General features: G+C 42.2%; 1 protein-coding gene and 1 long non-coding RNA gene across 3 annotated transcripts; one reads left to right on the top strand and one right to left on the bottom strand.

Annotated features, from left to right (window-relative positions):
- Positions 1 to 571: 571 nt before the first annotated feature.
- Positions 572 to 18,785, bottom strand: LOC115577110 (bile salt export pump-like). 2 transcript variants are annotated; one of them, XM_030409927.1, is made up of 29 exons: positions 18,660 to 18,785; positions 18,374 to 18,462; positions 18,232 to 18,250; positions 16,780 to 16,809; positions 16,633 to 16,684; positions 16,248 to 16,540; positions 16,016 to 16,103; positions 15,276 to 15,409; positions 15,009 to 15,180; positions 14,451 to 14,575; positions 14,189 to 14,363; positions 13,835 to 13,948; positions 13,623 to 13,733; positions 13,404 to 13,529; positions 12,804 to 13,007; positions 12,534 to 12,704; positions 11,367 to 11,568; positions 11,209 to 11,272; positions 10,679 to 10,796; positions 10,358 to 10,528; positions 9,234 to 9,338; positions 8,798 to 8,959; positions 7,980 to 8,183; positions 7,009 to 7,250; positions 6,029 to 6,185; positions 5,411 to 5,608; positions 4,360 to 4,566; positions 2,957 to 3,103; positions 572 to 2,514 (listed from the first exon to the last, which is right to left on the bottom strand). In XM_030409927.1, the coding sequence occupies exons 2-29, from the start codon at positions 18,450 to 18,452 to the stop codon at positions 2,314 to 2,316; spliced, it is 4,071 nt and encodes a 1,356-aa protein (XP_030265787.1). In that variant the 5' UTR covers positions 18,453 to 18,462; positions 18,660 to 18,785; the 3' UTR covers positions 572 to 2,313. The 2 variants fall into 2 exon arrangements, with proteins under 2 accessions (XP_030265787.1, XP_030265788.1); XM_030409928.1 differs by having other exon boundaries at positions 18,380 to 18,462.
- Positions 6,097 to 22,604, top strand: LOC115577112 (uncharacterized). The gene is made up of 7 exons (XR_003983027.1): positions 6,097 to 6,202; positions 8,786 to 8,973; positions 9,055 to 9,320; positions 10,341 to 10,452; positions 13,846 to 13,961; positions 20,860 to 20,918; positions 21,730 to 22,604. It is a non-coding gene; the product is annotated as an uncharacterized LOC115577112 (long non-coding RNA).
- The last annotated feature ends 1,194 nt before the right edge of the window (positions 22,605 to 23,798 follow it).

The following is a 23,798-nucleotide window of genomic DNA, read 5'->3' as shown; positions in this document are numbered from 1 at the left end:
CGGGTAAGCTAGCCGGAAAAATAGAGCATAACTTGTGCTTTTACAAAAAAAGGCAAACTGGGGTGAAAGGTGTGAAATAATTGTATCAACAAATTTGAGTTAGCTCTTTTAGATCTTTTTGTCTTTATATTCCAGGTTAGATTGTATTTATTTAACTTGTAGTTTTATTAACCGAAGTGGTCAGATATATTTTTGACTTGTCTCTGTCTGCATTTTATCACATTTTTGCGTTCAAGGACACTCCATTCACATTTCAGTTATAACCATTTATATAATGCAGCAGATCTTTTCAAGACATGTTTGCTTTGTGTTTTTCTTCTGATTTTGATCTCCAAACAGCATGAACACGCTAAGATTTAGAAGTCCACTATCAATTATTAGATGTCCAAGTGTCCATGAAGGCACCACTATCCAAGTTAGTGTTTCAAAGTAGTCCCTGATTGGCCGATTCAGGAGGCAAGCCATCTTTAACCTGAGCAGAGGTCTATTCAGCTTAACTGAAAACACCTGATGGAGGTCTGCTGACAGTCGACTGACTGACTGTGAGAAAACCACACAGGTAGGCTGAATATTTAATCTAACTTTTATTATAGGTACCTGAAAAACAACTCTTTCATAACCAGGAATAACTTAACTGTAGTAAGGTGAAATACACAGATTTCAACTCCCACACTTGCAGTATTTTAAAGGTAACCCATTTGTGTGATGTATTTTCAGTAGCTGCCGGCAATACCCAGGTGCCCGTTGGGACTCTAAGCATGTAGCAGAGCTCATCTCGTTCCTCACATTTGCATAAATGCCACACGTGGCTCAGCCGAGCACTTTGATAGTTTTATTTTCCTTCCACATAAAGCATAAAAAATAGGAGCATCCATACAGCATCACAGTTTCAATCCAATGACACTGATAAACAAACAGCTGGGACAAGGAATACAAAGCATGAAGCGATTAAAGTCAATTATCCAGAAACAAGTATGTACAAAAAACACAGTGTGATATTATTTTGAATGGCTTTAGTTTGACATTCACTTTCTTGTTGGCAGACAAGAAGATTGATACCACGCTCCTGTTTGTGTGCCAAATGTGAAGCTACAGCCAGGAGGTGATTAGCTTAGCTTAGCATAAAGACCAGAGGCAAGGGGAAACAAAGCAAGCACGAGGAGCACTGGTATTCAAACAGAAATGGTAAGTACAATATCATGTGATGGACACTGATCCAAAAAGACCCTTTCCCATAAATTTTTTGGCGTCACAACCCTGCAAAATGACTCGCTTCAGGACCAGAATTTGAGCCATTTGGTCCGACAACATTCGAAGAAGTCTAGCAGCACGATGAATTTTAAGTTAGCAGAGGGCTAAACCAGAAGTTAGCCCACGCTAGCTTTATGAGCCAAGTGGAACTTTTTGGCTTTACTCCAGATTTCCCTTGTTGGAACCATGAGGGGAACGGCTAGCCTGGCGCTGTTCAAGTTAGCACCTATAAATTTCACTAATTAACATGTTTCATCCACTGTACACAAACATAAATGTTCATTGGTTGAATTATGTTAATTATGATACAAGATGTTAAACAGTGTATTTGAGAGGTGCTGGACAGAGCCAGAGCTAGCTGTTTCCAGTCTTTATGCTAAGCTAATCACCTGCTAGCTAGCTCTTGCTTGATATTTAGTATATAAACATGAGTTATCAATCAATCCTCACATCTTAACTAAGTATTTTGTTAAAACCATTGATAAAATTATATGATATAAAAAATGCAATTATTTTATATATAATTCTTATCACTCTATTTCCTATATTACAATAACAGTACATCTGGGGATGTTCTGCCATAACTTTGTCATGTTTGGACACAACCAATATCAATAATATCCAGCATGGTCCTGAAATTCTTTATGTCTATTGATTGTTGTTGGTTGTAAACCTAGTTTATAGGCACATTACCACTAAGGCACTGGTTTGGTGCAGTAGACTGTGGTGAGTAGTGGGGTACACTTAGCTCTAAATACCAGGTGCTTTTTCAGATGTGGGAGACACTTTCCTGCTGCCCGGTGGCATGTCAACATGCTCTTCAGATACTGAGACAGCCACTATCAATACCTATTATCCAAGACGTAAACAACTGTCATCATAGCAGACCTTAAAACACCCCATAAACAGCCTGTGTGACTCTCTTTATGACAGGATTCTACCCAAATACAAGCATTGTTCAAGTATGGCACACTTCCAGGCCTCTCTCCTTGTACGGCAGTAGCACTGCTTTACATTCATTACTCTTGGCTGCCTTGCTAATTGTGCTGTATCTCTGAGTGCTCAGCTGATTGGTGCTCCTGTGGTAACCAGCTTGTAGTACGCTCCCTTCAAGGCCATGAGCTGGTCGTGCGATCCCTTCTCGATGACGAAGCCCCTGGACATGACGGCGATGATGTCGGAGTTCTGGATGGTGGACAGGCGATGGGCGATGACGATGCAGGTCCGTCCCTCTCTGGCTTTGTCCAGGGCCGCCTGCACCGTCTGTCGAAGAAAACACACACATGAAGCGGCGTCCGTGGACACTCGCAGACGGGAGCCATCATCAGTTCTCCCATGGCGCAGACAATTATACCAATTTCACAATCATGCGTTGATTACTGTCATTAGAATGCTTCAGTGCGCTGCGGAGGCCTCTTTGTCCTCAGCATGGTTCAGCCTTTTGAGCTGGAAAAGCTACAGCACAGGCCAACAGACTACATTCATCTTAAAGAGGCTCTACTGGAGGGTTGGCATGAACTGTGAGCCTCTGGTGATAATAATAGAGATGATGAATGATAATGATGTTAATGATAATAATAATTAACTGCATGCTCTCCTTGCTCTCCGTGCCCGGAGAATATCAAGCAGCTGCACAGTGCTGTCATGTGAGGTTTGTGGATTCAGCATACGATGACGCTGCTGTTCGGGGTTTAATGAAGCGTACCTTCTCGCTCTCGGTGTCCAGCGCCGAGGTCGCCTCGTCCAGGAGCAGGATCTTGGGGTCACGTATGATCGCCCTGGCGATGGCAATGCGCTGCTTCTGTCCGCGAGACAACTGAGAGCCCTGGGCCCCAACGTTTGTGTCGTATTTCTGAAACGGGAACAAAGAAGATTTATAGTAAATGTCCTAAATCTCCCCATTTGGACAGTCGCATCTTATTTGTTGTGAAGTAAAAAATCCTCCCCTTCTTCTCTCTCTGTGTGAGGTCATAAAAAAATCAGCAGGCAATAAAGACCTGCAATCCATTTCCTTTGAGAAAAAACAATAAGCAGCAGGTACAAAATGTCATGAGGCTTCTCTCTTTGCCTCCATCACTTCTCCCAGGGCTCTTTATTAATGAAACTTACCACACGTCGCCCTCAGACTCTCCCTACACCTGAGAGCCAACACATCCTCCTGAAGGCTAAATGTAGCTGCTAACTGGCCAATTTAAGAGAAACTCCTAAAAATAAGAGGTGCGTCGGACTCGATTTCGTCTGTGAGAAGACCTGTGGCGCTACACTGACAAGTGCTGACACACTGCCACGCTGATACATCAGCCCATATTAGCTTATTGCAGATATATCAGTTTCAGTGTACATCAGCTGACTGGCATCAAGACGATTCTACAGAAATACCAGAAGAAGAGTTTGTCCATCAGCGAGCACCGACAAGTTGATTTACGGTACAGAAATATTGAGGAAAACGAAAGCGATCCGGCTCTCTTTGCAAGAGAGAGAGGAAAGAAGAAATGCAGACAAGAAGAAATCCGGTTTCTTGATCATAAGTTTCCTGTCCAAAATTCAGCATTTACCATTTCACAACTCTGTCTTTAATGTCTTGATTAACCTGATTTAAATGCTTGATTGCAAGTCAAGGAGTTATATTCACTGGGTTTGTTTCACGGAACATAACTCTGATAGCGAGCGTAGATCGGACGAAAACTAAAAATACCAAAGCTGTCACAACCAATATCAGACCAGTGAATGCATTTCGGAGGCACACATACATCAGATTAGTCTATATTGATGAATATTTTATTTAGTTCACATTCCCTGACACAGGCCTGTCCCCTGTCTGAACCAATCACGGTTGACGGCGTTGCCCTCAGCAGATTTGGGAGAAGCTCTTAAGAGGAATGTCTCAGCTGGAACTTCAGGGGCATTTCTAGGGAGACCCTTGTCGTGAGATGAGATGCATTCTGAAGCATCACGCTCACCTGCACACCTGCTTCTCCTTCACACATCCAGCCCGGTGTGTGTTTGTACCAGCCTCTCTCCTACAGCCATGATCGCTGCCTGTGTTTGCCTGTTTTTCTGAACCCAGACGAACTAGAACCTCCCCGCCAAACAAAATGTCCCTGGTACCTCGGGCAGCCCCATGACGAAGTCGTGGAGCTGGGCCTTCTTAGCGGCGGAGATGATGTCGTTCATGCTGATCTCCCGCAGGTTGTCGCCGTACTTGATGTTCTCCGCGATGCTGCAGTCGAACAGGATGGGCTCCTGGGACACGATGCCAATCTTGGAGCGCAGGTAGGGCACGTTGACGCGAGTCGAGTCATGGCCATCAATCAGCTGCAGGAAAGCAATTGATTTCCCCATTAGTAGAAAGCAATATGATAATCAAACACAATCCACGTAATGAGCTATCATAACACCATCTCCATGTCGTTTCCCTCCTAACTACGCAGAGGTGACGCCGTCCTTTCTAAATCTCAGACAGAGAATCAGGACGACGCGTTTCCAAACCACTTCCAACTCAATTAAGGCCATTTGAATCTTGGCAGGGCTTCATCACTGGCACGAAGACAAACCTCCATCCTGGGTGGAGTGCCCACTCTTTTTTTTTTTTTTTTTTTTGAATAAAGCACAAAGTCAGCATAAACGTCTGACTGATAAATGAAGTGAAGTCACTGAAGAGTCGGAAATGCTTCGATCACCGAGTACGCTAAATGTCCAGCAATTATTCTTTGACTTTGACAAATGACGTTTTTTACTTTGTACAATGACACTCGAGGTACAACTGATCCTTATGGGGAGCGTAGGCCGAGAGCAGACGATATAAATGACTTATTCATGTCAGAATGAGACGTGTGACATTTGGATAAAGGTCAGCAGCTGCCGGGACAATATAAGGTTGGCTGTTTTTTAAAGTCAGACCTCTCGTTTGCTGTGTCCTGGAGGAAACATCCATAGAATGCACCTGAATCCAACTATCCACACTCAGACTGCAGGGTTAGATAAGCAGCTGGCAGACGGGCCTGAAGACCAAAATACTAAAATACTTATACATATTTCTGCATCATGGTGTGGTCGGCATTTGGAAAACCTACAACGTTGCTGCAAGCTAACACTCAAGGTTGTATATAATTATAATACACTTTTAGATTCAGTGTACATATGTGGTGTTCCTGCTCACCACTCTGCCCTGGTCTGGATCATAAAACCTCTCCAGCAGCTGAACGCTGGTGCTCTTCCCGCAGCCGCTGCTGCCCACAAAGGCCAGCGTCTGACCGGGCTTCACCGACACATTCAGCCCATTCAGGACCTGGATGTCTGGCCTGGTGGGGTAGGTGAACTTGCAGTCAATGAAGTCAATGTTCCCTTGGAAGTTATCCTGAAAACACAGCAGAGGGGGAGGGAAAAGTACAAAGGTTGGTGTCTGTACCGTGGTGTGTTAGGGTGCCACCTCCTGTCCACTGAAGGGAGGTAAACTCTCTAATGGCAGCGGTAGTAAAGAGTTTCGTTTTAATGCTGACTATCTGTTTAAGAATGTTTTCCATTATTCAAGAGGATTTACATCTCTTAAAGGACTATGTGTACTTGTGTTATCAGGAATTTCTTGCGTCTTTTGGATGTTCAAAATAAAAAGGACTTCCCTCATTTCCTCCTCCTTCCTTCCCTTTCTTTCATGACTGATGTAAAATGAATGAGCCCAACAATAAAGGAATAAGAAATCAAGATCTCGATTCCCCCTGGATCGATCCTTTTTACACACTCGGCATGCCACCGCGCAGCATCACAGGCGCGCTCATACCCATTTATCTCCCTTGTCGCTGTAGACGCTGATCTGAGGCACACGGTCCAGCAGCTGGAAGAAACGAGCTGCTGAAATCTTGGCCTTGGCGTAGTCCGGCGTGTAGGAGGAGGCTCTGCCGAGGGCTGTGCCGCTGGTGACGATGGCTGAGATGACCCTGACAGGGAAAACGATGTAATGTAACACATCTGTCAATCCCTTTCTACCTCAACCGTCTCGCCACAGGGTTGGGTTCTCACTCCCTCCTGGTGCAGTTGATTCTTGTTATTTTAAAGGGGCACTGTGTAGATTTGGAAAGAAAATTTAAAACTCAGAATTTTAAATAAACTTAATTATTTTTTCTTAACTGAATAAACATGCTGTTGCCAGAGGAAAATAAGGTCCCCAGGTCACTGTTTGAAGCTAGAAAAGGTGGCAGGGTCCGCCACATATAAACAAAGTAAAACAGAATGAAATTGTGTTGTCCTTTCAGGTCAGTTTGTTTATTCAGTTTATTCTGTCAGGACAACTAAGAGTTTTAGTTTGTTTAATTCAGAAAATCATCAATAAAGATCTTCTGATTAAAAGTTCTTTCAAAAACTACACACTGCACCTTTTTTAAGTAAGAAAATAATGAAATCAATCCTAGTTTTTCTGTTTTATGGTTGATGTTTTCTATCAATACCTACTCCATGTTTTTTTCCTCTGTAAACCTATCTCTATAGTAGTTTCAAATTGCCTTTACAAACATGAGTGTGTCATTTTACCTCACTGTTCACTGACAGCTGTATCACAGCCCTTTTAAGTGACCGCTAACGCTAACCCTATGCTAAACCCGAGCATTTGGGTGCAAACCCTCTTGCCCACGAATTAAATATCCTGATTTGTGATGTGGTTCGATAAATTTGAAATGATTTTCAGCCATGAGAAGTCAAAAATACCGAACAAGACTTATGGAAAGCTGTGAAGTAACGCCACACTGTGCAGCCTCGTCCTCTCACCTGAACACCAAGCTGAAGTGGAGCCCCTCCTGTCGCACCAAGTAGCCTCCAAACCTGTAGGAGGCCGAGTTGGTGAAGAAGATGATGCACTGGGCGAAGCCGTAGCAGGCTCCGTACACGTTCGCCTTCTTCAGGGCCGCTTCATACGGAGCGTCGAGCTGGGCCGTGTAGATTTCCACGAAGCTCCTCTCTTTCCCCAGGCCTGCGATGGTGCGGATGTTGTTCAGTGCCTCACCAGAAATCTGTAAACGGAGGACTCAGGTTGAAATTCCAATACCAGATAAAAAAAAAAAAAAGGCTGATAGCTGAAAAGAAGCTGCACATAACTCTTATGTGTTTGTAGTGTGTGAAGGGGAGTGAGATGTAGATAACGCATTTTGCTCTCTTCTTATCTATATCCTATTTTATGCTGCTGCAGTAAGCCAATTTCCCCCCCATAGGGATCATTAAACTTTCATCTAATCCATTTTATTTGGATGGGTAAGGTTTACTGCATGGGGGTGATTAAGATAGCGTAAAGAAAGTTCATGGTAAATTGACTACTTTTCCTTTGATTGTGAACTTTCCTGCTCTTCCCTGGCCTGAGGTTTTATCCACTGTGTCTTTCGCTGCATTTTAAGCATGGGTGGCCTCAGCAGGAGTCGAGCTTGACGGCGCGAGGCTCCGTTCCTAACTTGCCAAATTGCAGGAGCGCCTTAATAAACTCCCATTGTACCGAGATCTGAGTTCAGCTGCAGGGCTGTAGAGCTTTTCTTTAGTTATGGAGGAAAAAAGAAGCTGAAACCTGGAGCCTGAAATAGACTCGTCGTTAAGCTGTCTGTACCTGCTGTCAGCCGGTGTCGCCTTCCACCTTTAAGTTTAGCAGGATTATTAAGATGATGCTTTTGACTTGTCATTCATTAGAGAAACAGGAGGCTGATGAATAATCAGGCTTTGGTGGAGTTGTTGAGCAGAAAACAACAAAATCTGACCTGTCCGGCTGCCTCCATGGCCGCCTTGTCCTCCTTCGCGAACCCTGTCAGCATCTTGGCCTGGAAGCCGCCCGACAGAGCGATGAACGGCAGGAAGCACAGGATGAGCATCGTGAGCTTCCAGCTGAAGTAGAAGGACATGAGGACGGCCACGCCGATGTTGGTCAGGGAGTTGACAATCATGCCGATCTGCGAGCCCGTAGCCTTAGGAAGAGAAGAAAAAAGTCACTTGATGTCTTGTAATATGCTCATTCTCCTCAAAACACATGTAGTTCAATACATTCAAATGCATAAATGCCTAAAAATTCACCTAATTATTGCCTAGCAAGCACATTTAATTCCAAAAAGGAGGCTATAAATGTTCTTTAATACTTGATTTCCATTAAAATAGACATGTAAGCTAGAAAAATAAATTTTGTTGATCATGTCAGTGTTCCTCTACATTTCCCGATGAATGACCGACAACAGAGTGCATATTTAAGGTGTTGTGTAGGTCATGTCAGCGTTTTTGGGCATTACAAGCTTCAACACAGCCTGAAAACCCCCCCCAAAACTTTTTTTGTTTTCTTGATTTCCTCTGTAGTGCTCTGCCTCCTCGCTGTGTATTATAAGTTGGTGTGGAAAGTGCCTCTGCAGGATATGAGCACTATATATTATAAAATCGTTTTAGATTTATGTTTAAACGAACAAATGGCCTGCTGCATTGGATAAATCTCACCTCGTCAGCTTTTTAAATAAAACCGTCAGTTTATCGCTGCATGTGGAACCGGATCACTTTTCAAAGTCATTATCGTTTTTATATGAAGGCTGCAACTCACTCCTTGGACTTGTGAGGCGTCGGTCGCCAGGCGCGTGGTCAGAGCTCCGGGGCTGTTTCTGTGATCATCAAACCAGCCGATCTCTTGACCCAGCATGGCGTGGAAGCCAAGCCGCCTTAACCTGCGGGTCAGCAGCTCTCCAGACTTGGAGAAGGCATAACCCTGGCGAGACAAACGTGGGAAGTACTTTTTATTGAAGTCAAAAATACCTCATTTAATATATCAGTATCCTGATAAGATGTCTCTGTCTTCCTCAGGACTCATGATTCTGGAACAGCATCTCAGCAGGACGTAGGACGATCCTTTTCATCCAAAGCAAGTATTAATTTGTTAAAAATGAATGCGGTCTCTTGTGACTTTCCCCACAACCTTGAACACATGCAGGGGGTGAAGGCAGGAGTGCAATCAGTCTTTCCAAAGCAGACTGCTACTCTACCTGCAGCATCTGAGTGAAGAAGGAGACCACGCCGACCGCGACAAAGAACATGCAGACACTATCAATCTCCCTCCTCTGAACCACAGGGTCCGTTATTGCGAAGGTCTACACACACAAAAACACACACACACACACATTTAAAAAGAAAAGTTAATCAGGCCTTGAGCATTTATACTTAATCAATGTGATAATATATGGTAATAAATAATTAGCATATGTATTTACATAGAAGTAATTATCATTCTTACATAAGGTTTTACTGATGACACCGTACACCAAGCTTGTTCCATTTAGTCATATTATTTATCTTAGATATTGTTGACAGTTTAAAGCCACCATATGTAGGATTTTATGTCAATATAGAATTAGTTTTTTGGAAAAAGGTTAACATACCTGCAAAAATGATTTTAAAAGTGGCTCAGTTTAAACACTAGCATTTAAAACAGGAAGGTTAGAGTCCTAAAAGGAGGAAGCTATCATAGCTTGTTAGCTTATTAATCGCACCATCCAATTTTATTTTATTTTTTTAACCCTGTCTTCATAAAAACTGCCCCAAAGAAGCGCGGTCTTACAACAACTATCTCTTAAATAAACTGTGTCGACGTATTGTCTGGTACTATCCAACATAACTATCAGGCTAGCTAACAACTAGCAAGCTAGCCAGCTCAGAGGGGTATATGGGGCTACAAAGGGCTAGTTAGCATGTGATGCTGCTAATGTCAACAGAACGTTATACTGACTTTGATGTGTTCTCAAACATTATAGGGTAACCAGCACAGCTAGCTTAAACAAGCAACTTTTGCTATGGTTGGTTTGTTGGTTGTGATGATGGCTACAAGTGAAACCAGTTAGCCTTCTAAGTAATAGTGTACAACTCCTTTAAAATTGGCTACATCCTTTGTACAAGTGTTAATATTCGATTTTATGTAGCTGCAAACGAAGGTGATTTTGTAGCAGTTTGCAGCAGTTTGCCACACATTTAATGACTCTTCTTTCACCTAGTGGGTTGTTGCTGTCACAAAAACAGGGGACCAGATTCTTACATGTCAAAATCTACATATAGTGGCTTTAAAGCATTTAAAAAGGAACATGATTTATGTGTTTCAGAAGAACGTGAACCTCACCGCCAGGATTTGACTGAACAGCAGAGCGTAGACGGGGTTGACTCCTCCGTTTATGGCAGCCCCAACGGATCCAAAAAGCATATAGGGCCACTCAGGTATGTTGTACTTGAGGATCCTGGTGACTGGAGCCGGCTCCACGACCTCTTCCTCATCCTCCTCTGGGACTGCATTCTGAGCATTCACACAGACGCATAGATTTCAGCAGGCAGTGAAAGCTTTTATCTGCGTATGCTATTGATATAGAAAAAAAAAACAAAAACAATGCCAGGAGCGTTTCTCAACAGTGGTCTTACACTCCCACACATAGCAATGTATGCACACCTTGGATTTGTCTGCCTGTGACATAGAGTAAGCTCTGGGGCCGAGCTCTCCAGTTAGGGAAACAGAGTCTGGCATCAGCTTGGACAGCTGAGATCGAGACCGCTGGCGGATCGACGCTCTGCAAAACAAAGAAAATGTACCTGGTTTGAAAAAGAAAAAAGGTTTCTGAACTGTTTTTATCCATCACTTCATGCACATGAATAGTCTAGGGACAATATGTCGTCGCTCCTTGACTGCTGCTGTTCTTCTTCCTGCACTCATTACTGGGCTCTTGTAATGGTGTTGATAGAGGACCCCCTCTGCTGTCGCACCACTTTGTGAGTGGCTCTGGATGATAGTGTCAGCGAAATGTAAAAGGGTAATTAAGTAAATGAAGGTATCAGGTTCGGCCGTGACACAATTCAATTTCAGACTGTAAAATCCTATTTAGATGCACAGTCAGGACCACGCAGATGGATATTATACACAAAGGAAGCAAATGAGCAAGTGATTAATGGCAGGGGGTGATTGGGAATGTGTCGGTATCATACCTCAAACTGGCGCGGTAGCTGCCCGCCCTGGACAGCCTCTCTGTCTCCTCGTCTTTGTTAGCCACTAGTGCAAGAGATCGATTGAATTAGCACACAATCAGTGTATCCTGGGTTAAATATTTGACTGAGATAACAAGACTTGACACTGCTGGACCCACTTTCCCGAGCCTTCTCGTTCAGAGCCTGGTCTCCTTGGCTCTGCAGGGTGACAAGTGTGAAGTAGACCCCCTTCCTCTCCAGCAGCTCGTTGTGCTTGCCCTTCTCCACAGCTCGGCCGTGCTCAAAGCCCACGATCACGTCGGCGTTCTTTATGGTGGACAGCCGGTGGGCGATGGAGATGGTGGTGCGACCCATGCGTACCTGCGATGAGATCAAATGTATGTTGTATGAACACTCTTGATGAGTAAAGCCAAGCCAAAGTGAAGAAAAATGCTAGAAGCAAAGAAGGAGGCAAAGAGAGCTGCCTCATAAAAAGAAAAGGTGGCATGCAAGTGTCGTGATGTAGAGAGGAAGGAAGAGATTTCTATCTGCGAAACAGACAGGAAGTGAGTCAAAGTAACAGCAATTACAGCGTGCTTGAATCTCTTGACGAAAACTGTATTTTTTATAATTACTAAATGAATACATGTTAATTTCTTTCTTCCGTTAAAGCTCCCACTTTTAGATTCCCTTCTTTGAAGGGAAACAAAAAACGATTCTGCACTTCAAAGTCTTGATGCTAGCAGCTCCAGGCTACATTAGCAGCTACAAGGATAACACACAAGAGTCTTTGACACACATTTGAGTTGAATTATGAGTAATGCCCCCGGTTTTGCCAAGGAATAAAAAAAGTCAATATTGCAAAAGGAAGTTACAACAATTGGATTCTCAGTGGAGCGCTGGACCCAAAAAGCCAGGGAGCACATTTCAAAAAACAGAGGAGAGGGTAACAAGTGAAGGAGAGAAACACTCAGATTTAACTTGTTTATTTGGCTCGACAGAGAACCTTCTCCAGAGTTTATAACCATAAAACTGTGAGCCAAATAAACAAGTGAAATGTGAATATGTTGTCTTCCTTGACTTGGAAATGTAACACGTGCAACACTTTCATGCTACTTAAACTCAATATCACTCTCTCTGCTACATCAACTTTCTTCTTTTTTGGTATCATTAATTTTTTTTATTGCAAAACCAACAAATTACATTCGGTGCAACAGAGTGCTGAATACATTTTGAATGTTAACCGAGGCTCAGTGTGCGGCCATCCTCAAAAAAGGACACTGAGTGGAGGATTTAGAGATTTAAAAAACAGAAGCTCGTTCATCACGCAGATCAGTCGGACTTACTTTGTCCAAAGCTTCCTGAACTACGGCCTCGCTCTCGTTGTCGAGGGCAGAGGTCGCCATGTCCAGCAGCAGGATCCGAGGATTCCTGACAAGCGCTCGGGCGATGGCGATACGCTGCTTCTGACCGCCGCTCATCTGACCTCCGCCCTCCCCGACCAAGGTGTCGAATTTCTGTCAGATTTCAAACGACAGGCGAAGTTATTGAGCCTGTTGGTTGTCAAAACTACTTTGAATTTGTACTGTTTTCCACACGATCATGAGCAGCTTCACCTGCGGCAGGTCCAGGATGAAGTTGTAGGCGTTGGCCTCCTTCGCAGCGGTGATGATGTCCTCCATGGAGACGCCGGGTCGGCCGTAGCGTATATTCTCAGCGATGGTGGTGGCGAACAGCACGGGCTCCTGCTCCACGATGCCAATCAGCGAGCGCAGCCATTGGATGTGGAGTCCCCTGATGTCGTGACCGTCCAGGGTCACCTGAAACGGAGCGCACAGAGAGAAACGGGACTCGCTCGCATTGATGGATGGTGCTATTAAAGTACTATGCTGCTGTGATTTGCGGCATTTTTTTTCTCCCCCCCTCCTGCTGCAATGCTACATTCAAATGGTGGGGTTGTTAGACTAGTGGCCATTTCCTTCCGCTGAAAGGAAGAAAAGAAGGTGTGCAAAGACCTCTAATTCTAGTAAAAGTGAAAAATGAGGCTGTTAGGGGCCCACTGGCTGAATAATGAAACAGATTATCGTGTACTTCCATCTCCCCCAGGGGATGGTTATTTTTGAAATGACTAGAATCAAGCTTGGAAGGAAGGAGGCGGTGGATTCGCTGTGTCGAGGGAGCCCTTCGCGTCAGATGCAGGCAAAAGTCAAACCCACCATTCCCTCTTTGGGGTCGTAGAAGCGCTGGATGAGCTGTATAGCGGTACTCTTCCCAGCTCCACTCGGGCCCACAAAGGCTGTGGTCTCCCCTGACTTCACCGCAACACTGAGCTGGTCCAGGATCTGCGCAGAGATCACACGACTCCATGTTTCAAGTCACACCGACAAAGAGAGTTTCTAGTTATATATGACGACAAATGTGAATCCTGAAAGTACCTTGACTTCAGGTCTGGAGGGGTAGTGGAACGTCACATTGTGAAACTCGATATCTCCTTTGACCCTGTCGAGCTTGTATCCCGCCTCGGATAAACAATCAATCTCAGGCTCCTGTCAGTGACATGAAAAATGAGACTTGTCAACAGGAAGCGGGAAGGTTAACTTTGAAATTAACTGACCTTGTGCCAAATTATAACATCACGTATTCTCACTCTTTCAATAGTCTCAAAGATGATGGTCGCAGCTCCGCGACCTGCAGCGAACGCCTCCAGACACGGGGAGGCCTGCCCCAGATTCATGGCTGCGACCAAAACCCCAAAGAACACCTGAAATGAAGAGGTCAGTGTGTAAGCAAAACTGCCTGCCTGCACAAAACACTGTTACAATAAACATCCAGTCAAAAAACGTAAACCAGAAGTTTAGATCCAGCAAGTAAACGCTTGAAAAAAAAAAACAGTTAAAATAGGCAGAAAATGGAAATTGAGAGTTAATCTGTCAGTCGTGGTTGTAGTAAACACAAAGACACCTTATTGATTCAAAGTCTGTCCCTGTGGTAAGTGGCATACCTGCATTAGTGTTCCTGGTGTGTACTCCGCGGTGTCCACCACCAGACTGGAGCCGTACCAGAAGGCCAGTCCGTAGCACAGAAAGATGATCAGCCACATGTATCCGGTGAAAAAGCCCATGATCAGACCTTTCCTGATGCCCCAGCGCTGAGCCCAGACCAAGTTCCTGTCGTACCTGTGCAGGAGGAGGAGGAGGAGGAGGAGGAGGAGTGGAATAAGAAGTAAAAACAAATGAACAGAAAAGTAACCTGGCAGATATTACCTTTGAACTTCTTTCAGCTCTCCACCAAAAGCAGCCACAGTCCTGATGGATGAAAGGACCTCGTCGGCTACAGCTCCTGCTTTGGCGTAGGCCTGCAGCTCCATCCCTGTTAGCTTAGCCACGAACTGGAGGAAAAACAGAGGCAAAGTTGATGGAGAAGACGGGAGAAAGTAGGGGTCGATGCCACCTTTTCTAATTTTAAACAGTGTTTTAGGGGACTTTATTTTCCTCTGAGAACAGCGTTTATTCGATTATGAAAAAATAAGATATTTCTGAGTTTAAATTTCTCCTCCAAAACTACGTAGTGCTCCTTTAAGAGAGTTAGAGTCAAGAGAAGTCAAATTAAATTGTCAAGTCAAGTAAATTGAGTCAAGAGAGCTCAAGTTGCAAGAAATCAAGTCGGGAAAAATCAAATCAAGAATGATGGTTAAGTCGAGGAGTTGGTCATGGACAGTTCAGGTCAGGTGAAGTGAAATGAAGTAGAGAGAAATCATGTCAGATTAAGTGAAACCAAATAAAGTCAATTCAAGTGAAGGCAGTCAAGTCACCGGGCCTCACCAGAGCCATCAGACCGGCTCCAACACCGATCAGTGGACTCGCTGCGACAATGACGAGCGTCAGCTTCCATCCTTTCACAAAGCCGATGCAGAAACCGCACACAAATGTGGTGAAGCGCTGCAGAAAAATGGCCACTTGATCCGCCATGGCATCGTTGATCTTGTTGATGTCGCTGCAACACAGACGCGACCGCTTTAATACACACACGCACCGAAACTCCAGAAATACTCTTTATAGCGGAGACCGCGTCATCACGGTGCCACTCACTCTGACATGCGAGTGTTGAGCTCCCCTACGGAGGTGCAGTCAAACCAGCCGATCTCCATCCTCATCACTCTGCTGAAGTACATTTCTCTGATGAGCTTGATCTGCCTGGCAGCGGACGTCACCCACAGGGAGATCTGTCAGTTCGTAAAAAGGGTAGGTTACAGTCAGATTCCTTCAGGGTTGTTGTTGCTGGATATAAAAGCAAGCAGGGCAGCCGAGGGACTGCTGTTGGAGTGCTTTATGGGATATGTAGGATGAAGCAGTTTGATCCAAGACATTTTTACCAATGTTTGGATATGATTTTGTGTAATTTATAACCTTAACAAGAGCGGCCTGTCTTGGTGTTCTGCTGTGGACAAAGTATTGCCTGGATTGTTTATGGCTCAGAAGAAAAAAAACGCCATTTCTGTGATTTTACTCATGAATTTGGAGTTTGATGTTGTCCCGTAATGGTTCATTTAGTGAGGTGTCTAGATTGTTTAGAAATGACTTAATAACTGTGGTGTTTAGGGACTGTGGGAAAAAACCTGAGAGCAGAGAAAGAGATGACTATTTGTTCTGTTGCCATGCAGTTGACAATATATCAGAGAAAGATTTCAGATGTTGCTCAAAATCTCATAGCTGGATGGGATCAAATTGTGTCGTGCTGATTAGATTTAAGTCAAAGCAATGGATGTCACAGACTGATCTAATTTGAGATGTCTCTCTTTGTATGAAAAAAGTGACATTTAAGGACCAACCTGAAAGTATCCCAGCAAGAAGACAGCTGCTCCAATTCCGACGTAGTAGAAGGCAAATAATGTCATTTCATATTCAATGTCGAGGAGCCTGAAAGATGGATAAATAAATCAGACACATGAGGACGACAAGCCCACTTAAACACAGATCTCAAACTTTCAACGTCACATCCTACACTATGTCGGATGTTGGGAAAAAAAAGCCCACCTCATGCATTACTCGCCACCCACTTACCCGCACGACCTGTTGTTCAGCGGTCGGAGCATCTCCCACGATGAATTGTGCATGAACCAGTCCGAGTTGTTCTGGCTGTCCGCTGCCGTGTAGTTCCTCTTCCACTGGATCGTGTTGTTCACGCACTCCTTCCTGTCGTCGCTCAGCTCGTTCAGCTCCACGTCGTACTCGATGAAGGCGTCGGTGAGCATGCCGAACACCAGCAGCATGAGCGGCTGGGCCGAGCCGTGCAGCACGGCGCACACGCTCCCGATCACCATCATCAGCCGGTCGTGGCACGTGGCAAAACGGAACTGGAAAGAATACGAACAAACACCAAAGCAGAGATGAAGACAAAGGGGTAAATGTTTCATAGTGATGAATGAAAAACTGGAGGGTGTTTTACCAGCTGAAAGAAGCCGACCCTTATCGCTGGTTGATCCTCTTTTCCCTTATCTCTGTTTGGGGGGAAAAAAGCCAATCAGTTTTTTTTATTGAAGTGGCAAACTATCCAGTGTGGCAAACTATCCAAAGCCTCAGTGTTTCTACTCACTTCTCATCCTCCTTTGAAGTTGTCATGGACCTGAATGGAACAAAACGGAACACACTGTGACCTGCTAAACGCACTACATCACTCAATAACACTTCCAACACAATAAGACTTTATCACACATTAAACTTTGAATTTAATAGATCAGCCATTCATGCAGGGTTGCGCCTGAGATCTCAGCACACTTGCAACAGCATTTAGGAAAAAGAACAAAACAAACACAATAAATACTTATGCAAACTTACTGGTTATTAAAAAAAAAAGACATTATTTCAGATTTGAGCTGCAATGATTAATCAACTAGACGATTAGCTAGTAAACTATTTTTATAATCAAGTCATTAGTTTGAGTAATTATTAAAGAAAAAGAACTCTCCAATGTTAGTTTCTAAAATGAATATTTTCTGGTTTCTTTCCTCCTCAGTGACAGTAAGTTGCACATATTTGGGTTGTTGATGCCATCTTGGGATTTGGTGATCAGCTGATTTTTTGACATATTATAAACCAAACAATTTATCCATTAATTGAGAATAGACGACAGATTAACTGACATTTAGAATAATCTTGAGTTGCAGCCCTGTTTGCTTGCAGTGTGTTGAGCTCTCGGGGTCAGCTGCAGTAAACTCACAGAAACTTGTTGTTGGCAACCAACAAGAATTTATGTTATATATAAATGCATCAGTAAACATGATTCATGCTCCTTTGTGAAGTGTTTGTACAGCTGCTAAAGACTGAATATAAAGGCTGGATAAACCCCCCGCCTACATGCCCACATGCTTACATGTGTACACACGACCAAGGTCATTGACCTCATCATAAATAACTCTCTTTCTAGCTACAAGATCTCTTGTGAAAGCGCTGACAGTCACACATTGTAGCCAAATCCTTCTAGTTTAGAGTGATAGCACGTTTCAGGCCGCCTTTTCTGTTTGCTTCCTTTTTTTTTTCTTTCTTCTTTCTACTGTTTAATCGCTGCCGTTTGCCCTTGGATTGTAAAACTATGCTTAGATATTAAAACATTCCAGCAGAGCGATGTGGCGTGTGAAGTACATCCACACTGACAGCAACCCCCAGAGAAAAAGCAGGTCCACTTCTACAAATAGATCTCAAAGGGGCGCTATGAAGTTGTGAGTAGATTTGAACTTGATATTTACAATATGAAGGAGGTAATGATACAAACTCAGAAATATTTATCTTTTCCCTTAGTGAATAAACAAGCTGTTCTCGGGGGGGGGGGGGGGGGGAATAAGGTCCCGGAACACTGTTTGAAGCTAGAAAGGTGGCAGGGTCCGCCACATATAAACAAAGTAAAAATTGTAAATCCTTGAAGGTCAGTTTGTTTATTCAGTCATGAAAACAAAGAGAATTTGACAATTGACTTAGTTATGGAATAAAAACTACATAGTGCACCTTTAAAACAATAAGATGATGGACATATAATACTCAGAATACTTACATATAGGAGCCAGCTGGTTCTGCAACACAATAAAGAAAATGTTTGTTTTTTTTTCAATTTGCATCTCTAGCTGCAACATAATCTCTCATTCACAGTATGATTTGAGCACCTCTGTCTCAAAGTTAACATAAAAGTGCATTACCTTCACCTGAAAAGTCATAGCTTTGGTTTTCCTGTCCCAGTTTTTTAATGCTTTGCAGTCTCACTGATCCAGCCGGCATGTTGACTCATCTGGGAAAAGCAGAAGAATTAAAGCGCTTCTCGGGCGTCCAAAAGTAGAATAATTACTGCGTGACAGTCGTGTCAGAATTTAAATCCCACATGAAAGTACTCATTTTTATTTTTATTTTATTTCGCTGTCATCCACTTTCAAAGAAAAATAAAATTAGATTATGAATTATGAGCCTACTTAAAAATGAGAAACCTACCTGCACGTTTCCCTTTTTTGAGAACAAACAATCTTATGTGGGACTGAGACTAATCCTGGGCTCAAAGAGAAAGTCCACAGTATCCAGACATGCAGCTGCTTTGTCCTCCAGTAAGTTGTAGCGCTGGTGCCTTGTCACTTGTGTGTAGGAGGACACACTGTGTACCTTGGTGACGATTCACGTGCTCTTATTGAACAGATTTTGGGCTTGGTTGGCACTCAGGGTCAGAGTGTTTTGTTTGAGGGTAAGTGTCCTGTCGGTTTAGGCCACTGACCCCAGCGGGCAAACATTTCACTGTTACTGCACCCTTGCTGATGAATTCTCACAGCTTTTAAATGAGTGTTATGTAATCCTTCCGACAACGTTCTTTGTGAATCATATGCTAATGCACTCCTACAGAGGAGAACCATTGTGTTTTAAGGTTTAAAGCATGTAAATCTTGTCCAGTTGTTTGCTTAACATGGTACACTGGATTATCACGCTGGCTTGCCCGTCAGTCGGGCGCGTAATACTGATAGCCGAGAAAGAAGCGTGAACCAAACTGTGCTGTTTTGAATTCTTTTTCCAAGACCTTGACATGATTTGATGGACCCTGAAACTGAAAGGTTCCTGATTAGTGCAGGGATTAATGGGATTTAAGCGAAGACGAGAGGCCTTAGTGGACAATTCTTCAATTACTCCGACGGCTTTAGAGCCGCCCCTTAAAAACAGCTTCAATGGAACGATCACTCGATTTATTCAATAGACTTACAACTGGGATTAATGTACAGTGTTTCCATTACATTACAAAAGAAATCTTCAAAGCCAAACATCCCAAGTTAATGAGAATTAACAACATTATTCCTTAACAGTGTCAAAAGCCTCGAAGGAATGTAAGAAAAGACGAGTGCGAATTATCAAGGATATCTAAAATTAGGCTAATATTGTAATAGGTGTGCCTAATGGACATAAACCCCAATTTAGCTTCATGTATTATAGATTCAAATATTAATTAAACCTCCCTTTTAAAGTTTAGAATGTGCATTTATTCAGTGATTCACTACCAAAATCCATTTGCACTGGAATATTTTTTAATGCTCACAGCAAATAAGCTTGTAATTAATTAGATTCATTTTTTTAGTGGTCGATGGCCCGAGTATTAACCTAATGTGCTATGTCAGTGTAGCAGTGCTGCCGACACTGGAGGGCCGTTTTTGTGTCCAGTGTTCAGTCCTCAGGACATTTTCATACACAAATGTTTGTGGTCCATTGTGTAGTGTGAATGTAGCTTATTTTGCGCATTATACATTTGACTTTTTAAAGAGTAAGAGTCTTTTACACTGTTTAAAAAAACATATACAACATATAAAATAGAATCATGTAAGCAACAGAATGAGTGTTTGTCAGAAGACTAGGATAGTATCTTTAACTTTAAAAGGAGCCAAAGTGAAATAAATCACAAGACACATTAGCTAATTATGCTACTTGTTAGGCAGTTATCATTAACTTTTTAAAAAATAAATAAAACATTCTTCTTCTTCTTATGAATGAAAAGTGCAACTGTTCAGCTATTCAACACATTTTACTAAATTCAATACACTCTCCTTACTTGACCGGTGGCTTATGGAGGCTAATGTCAGCTAATATTAGCAAAATTTAGCTAGTATGTCTACAAAAACAGACATTGCTAACTCTGACACTCTTCCATACTTTTGCTACTGTTAAATTATGGTCATGCACTGCAACAAATGCACACTGCAACAAATTACACAGGCACTAAATCTACAACACAGTTTCACTATTCGTCTGGGCTCTAGTTGTGTGTTGACATTTAAACATGTTGCACCAGGGGTTATTGCCCCCTTCCACTTGTATTCCTGGTCATGTTTGGAGGTGTTTGTCGTTTTTTTTCTTTTCCTTGAATGCAACAACTAGGGAATGAATGTCTTCATACTGCTGACCCAAATACTTTATAATGTAATATGAATAATACATTTCAAATACACAGACATATAAAAATAGGTAGCGTGAGGTTTATTGTTGGAATCCTGTAAACTTGTTAATAGATGAATTGTCAGCTCACATTTTCTTGCCTTTTATGAACTGTAGGATACATTTTCTGTTCACTCCTTTGCCTGAGATAACTTTTCTGGATTCTCAAAGGAAATAACATAACATTTGGTTACAGATTGTCAGCCTGTGTCTGGTTTTGTTTTGACAGTAGTAAGTCCTGACTTGCCCTCATCGTTGGAACAACAAAATATGAACCAAGGGTACAAAGTAAGCCCACTCTCAATCAACAGCTACATCTAATGTTAATGTTCTGTGTCGTAGGTTTGGTTGAATCATAAAGGTTGATTAAACAGGAGCGCAACAAGTCTGATTTTAGCTATTTCAGAACTTATACCGTCCAAAAAAATTAATTTAATGTCCTTCTATTCATCAGAGGATTCAATTACATACGATAACATACCACTCGTGTGTCGTATTGACAGAAAAAGACTGATTGGATGCCTGCATGTTTACAAGTGAGGGCAATTGATTGCCCACTGGGGGTCGTGTGCCTTCGGTCATTCACTGCTGCCTTCAAGTGCTGTCAGGAAAGTTCAAAGACGGAGACTATGAACATGTGTCAGAGAAGCTGCAGTTCATTTCCAGGAGGATATTATTAGATGTCAACAACATATAAATTGTTAAGGCTGATTAACACAGAACCCTCTTATCCATATTCTGAGAAGTTGTGGATGAGGTGACTGTAAAATTGTTTTTTAGTGATTTTGAATCATGTTTTTATTCCTTTAGATTGAGTTGTGATTTGTCTCATTGTGAAGCAAAAGCCCATTGTGACAGTGTTGTTAAAATGTGCCAGTACAATCAGAAATATGGAAACTACAAACTGAGTGTAAACAGACAACCGCAGGTAGTGTTCAATACAACTTTAAAATGCGCAATTTCCTGTTTCCTGAACTACTGATACATTTAGAGGTTGGAAGACTGCATCAACAACTTACTGTAAATTACATGTAGGTGTATTTTACTGCTTAACTTACAACAGTATGAGTATGTTTTCTATTTTCTACTTCAAATCCAGACCCAGAGCATTCACATGTGCAGACACGCAGCTTAATCACTGGAGAGGTAATTCTTCAGGAGCACATAAAAGCAGCACCTGGACAAGAGGAAATGAACCACAACAACAACACTGCTGCCATCTTGTGGTAGAAATTTAAAAAGCTTACTGTGACCCTTGTTTGGACGCTGTAAAAGATAAAGTGGGAATGTTTATTTATTGTAAAGATATAAGCTGTTTATGTGAAGTTCACTCATATCAAAGAAATATATTCTAACTCATAACCTTCATCATTACACAGAGAATACAGGCCTTTGCTGTCTGTGCTCGTAATGAGAACATCATTAGGACATCCTGTTTTGCTGGACAGAGGCAGGAAGTGTAATCACGTGCATGAGCATAGAGTGGAAACAGAAATCTATTTTCTTCCTGGAGGATAAGATGTCACAGGCCAACGTTATGGAGATGCAACATTCTAACCTCGACCTTTTCAATATGTTGTCATAGTAATAGCATAACAAGACAGAAACGCCTACAATATACAACAAACCAAGACTGAAAGATGTTTTTAATCTGGTCAACTGAGCAGAAAAAAAAACAATAGACACCTGATAAGTAGGAATCTAACGGTATCTCCCTGATGAATTTGATAAGATGTCACTGAGATAAGAAAAACAGGTAAGGACAAATACAATCAAAATATAAGGGCAAAAAAAGAAACATTAACTGTACTATATACAATACGACAAAATATGTTATACAATAAATGCTTAAGCAGCTATAAAATAAGATACTGATGTCGAAGAGAAACGGTAAGTGGAACATAAGGTGCAAGAGGAGAAGGTGCAGTATTGAGAGTCATAATAATTGAAAGCGTATTATTTCTACATCATGGAGTGGGCCTTGTAAAGTCTGGTAGCACCAGGAAGGAATGATTTCCTGTTTAGTCTGTTGCTGAAGCTGCTATTTAGCTTGTCCAGAGGTTTGTGGAGGGGTTCCGACACCTCCTACACCTCCTCCAGGGTGACGAGCTCAGAGCCAACAACAGACCCTGCCTTCATGATGACTAACACGACGAAATGGGAGGCAGCTTGTTTTGAGTTACCATTTCACTTAATATTAGGAAATAAGTTAATAAGTGCTTAAGTTGATGTCCAGAGGGGAAATGAGGTTGCTGCAGCAGCACAAGAACGGAAATTATAACTGATAAATATAGAAAGTAAAATATACAGTGAGAGGTAATCGAACTAAATGAGAGAAGATGTATTAATGGAAACAATTAGACACGTCACACCTTTTTTATTATGATTATTTTATTGGTATTATGAGACTGATCATTGACAGCTGTATATCTTCATGCTGTACGTATAAGCCAAATGAGGGACAAGATTTGTAAAACTAGCAATTAGCATCCTTCCTTAAAAAAATTCAAGTAAAATAGTAGATAAATAAATACAAGAGTAAATTACCAGGTGAGACTTGATATGCTAGTAATGATGGTGTTTGTCTGGATTAATATGGAAATATGACACACATCTAGGATAGCAGGACAGAGCTTTTTCCACTAATGGCCCTCAACAACCTCACTACGGCCCTTTGATCATGTTGTTAGCAGGATAATGAGCTCATTCATTACTCATGTCTGTTACTAAGCACAAAAACACTCCTTCATTCAAAATGTTTACAGCAGACTGTTCAAACAGAGGAAATCACGAGAATATTGTAGGTTTGTACATATAGACTAATGTTTTTCTATTGTGAAAACTAATAAAGTATTTTAAAAAAAGCAATTTTTAACACATATTTCTGAGCTTGACAGTTCAAAAATCGGGAATGTGAAAGTCATTTGAGTAGGCCTGTAGTAGGCAGTGTCGAAGATATCTTGTCAAAAATATTACTCTGGTAAATGTCAAAGTTCAAAAACTTAAGTAAAAGGCTTTAATGTATCTGATATTGAATGTATCAGAAGTGATTTTCAGACAAAAAATGTACTTGTATACTATTTAGGATGGGTAGAGGGATAATTAAAGCCGATATTTAGCATTTTTCTAATTATCAGAATTTTTTTTATAAATATATAAATCTGATAG

The sequence above is a fragment of the Sparus aurata genome, chromosome 24 (genome assembly GCF_900880675.1).
Source record: "Sparus aurata chromosome 24, fSpaAur1.1, whole genome shotgun sequence".
Lineage (NCBI taxonomy): Eukaryota > Metazoa > Chordata > Actinopteri > Spariformes > Sparidae > Sparus > Sparus aurata.
Note: the sequence above shows the minus strand (reverse complement) of the source record. Positions and strands in the feature narration are given on the sequence as shown.

Excerpts from the sequence above, each read along its gene's own strand:
- LOC115577110 (XM_030409927.1), bottom strand. The coding sequence starts at position 18,452 with ATGCCGGCTGGATCAGTGAGACTGCAAAGCATTAAAAAACTGGGACAG. Across the intron at positions 9,339-10,357 it reads TGTTCAGTCAAATCCTGGCG|ACCTTCGCAATAACGGACCC; the intron begins GTGAGGTTCACG and ends TTGTGTGTGTAG. Across the intron at positions 7,251-7,979 it reads CCATGGAGGCAGCCGGACAG|ATTTCTGGTGAGGCACTGAA; the intron begins GTCAGATTTTGT and ends CTCCGTTTACAG.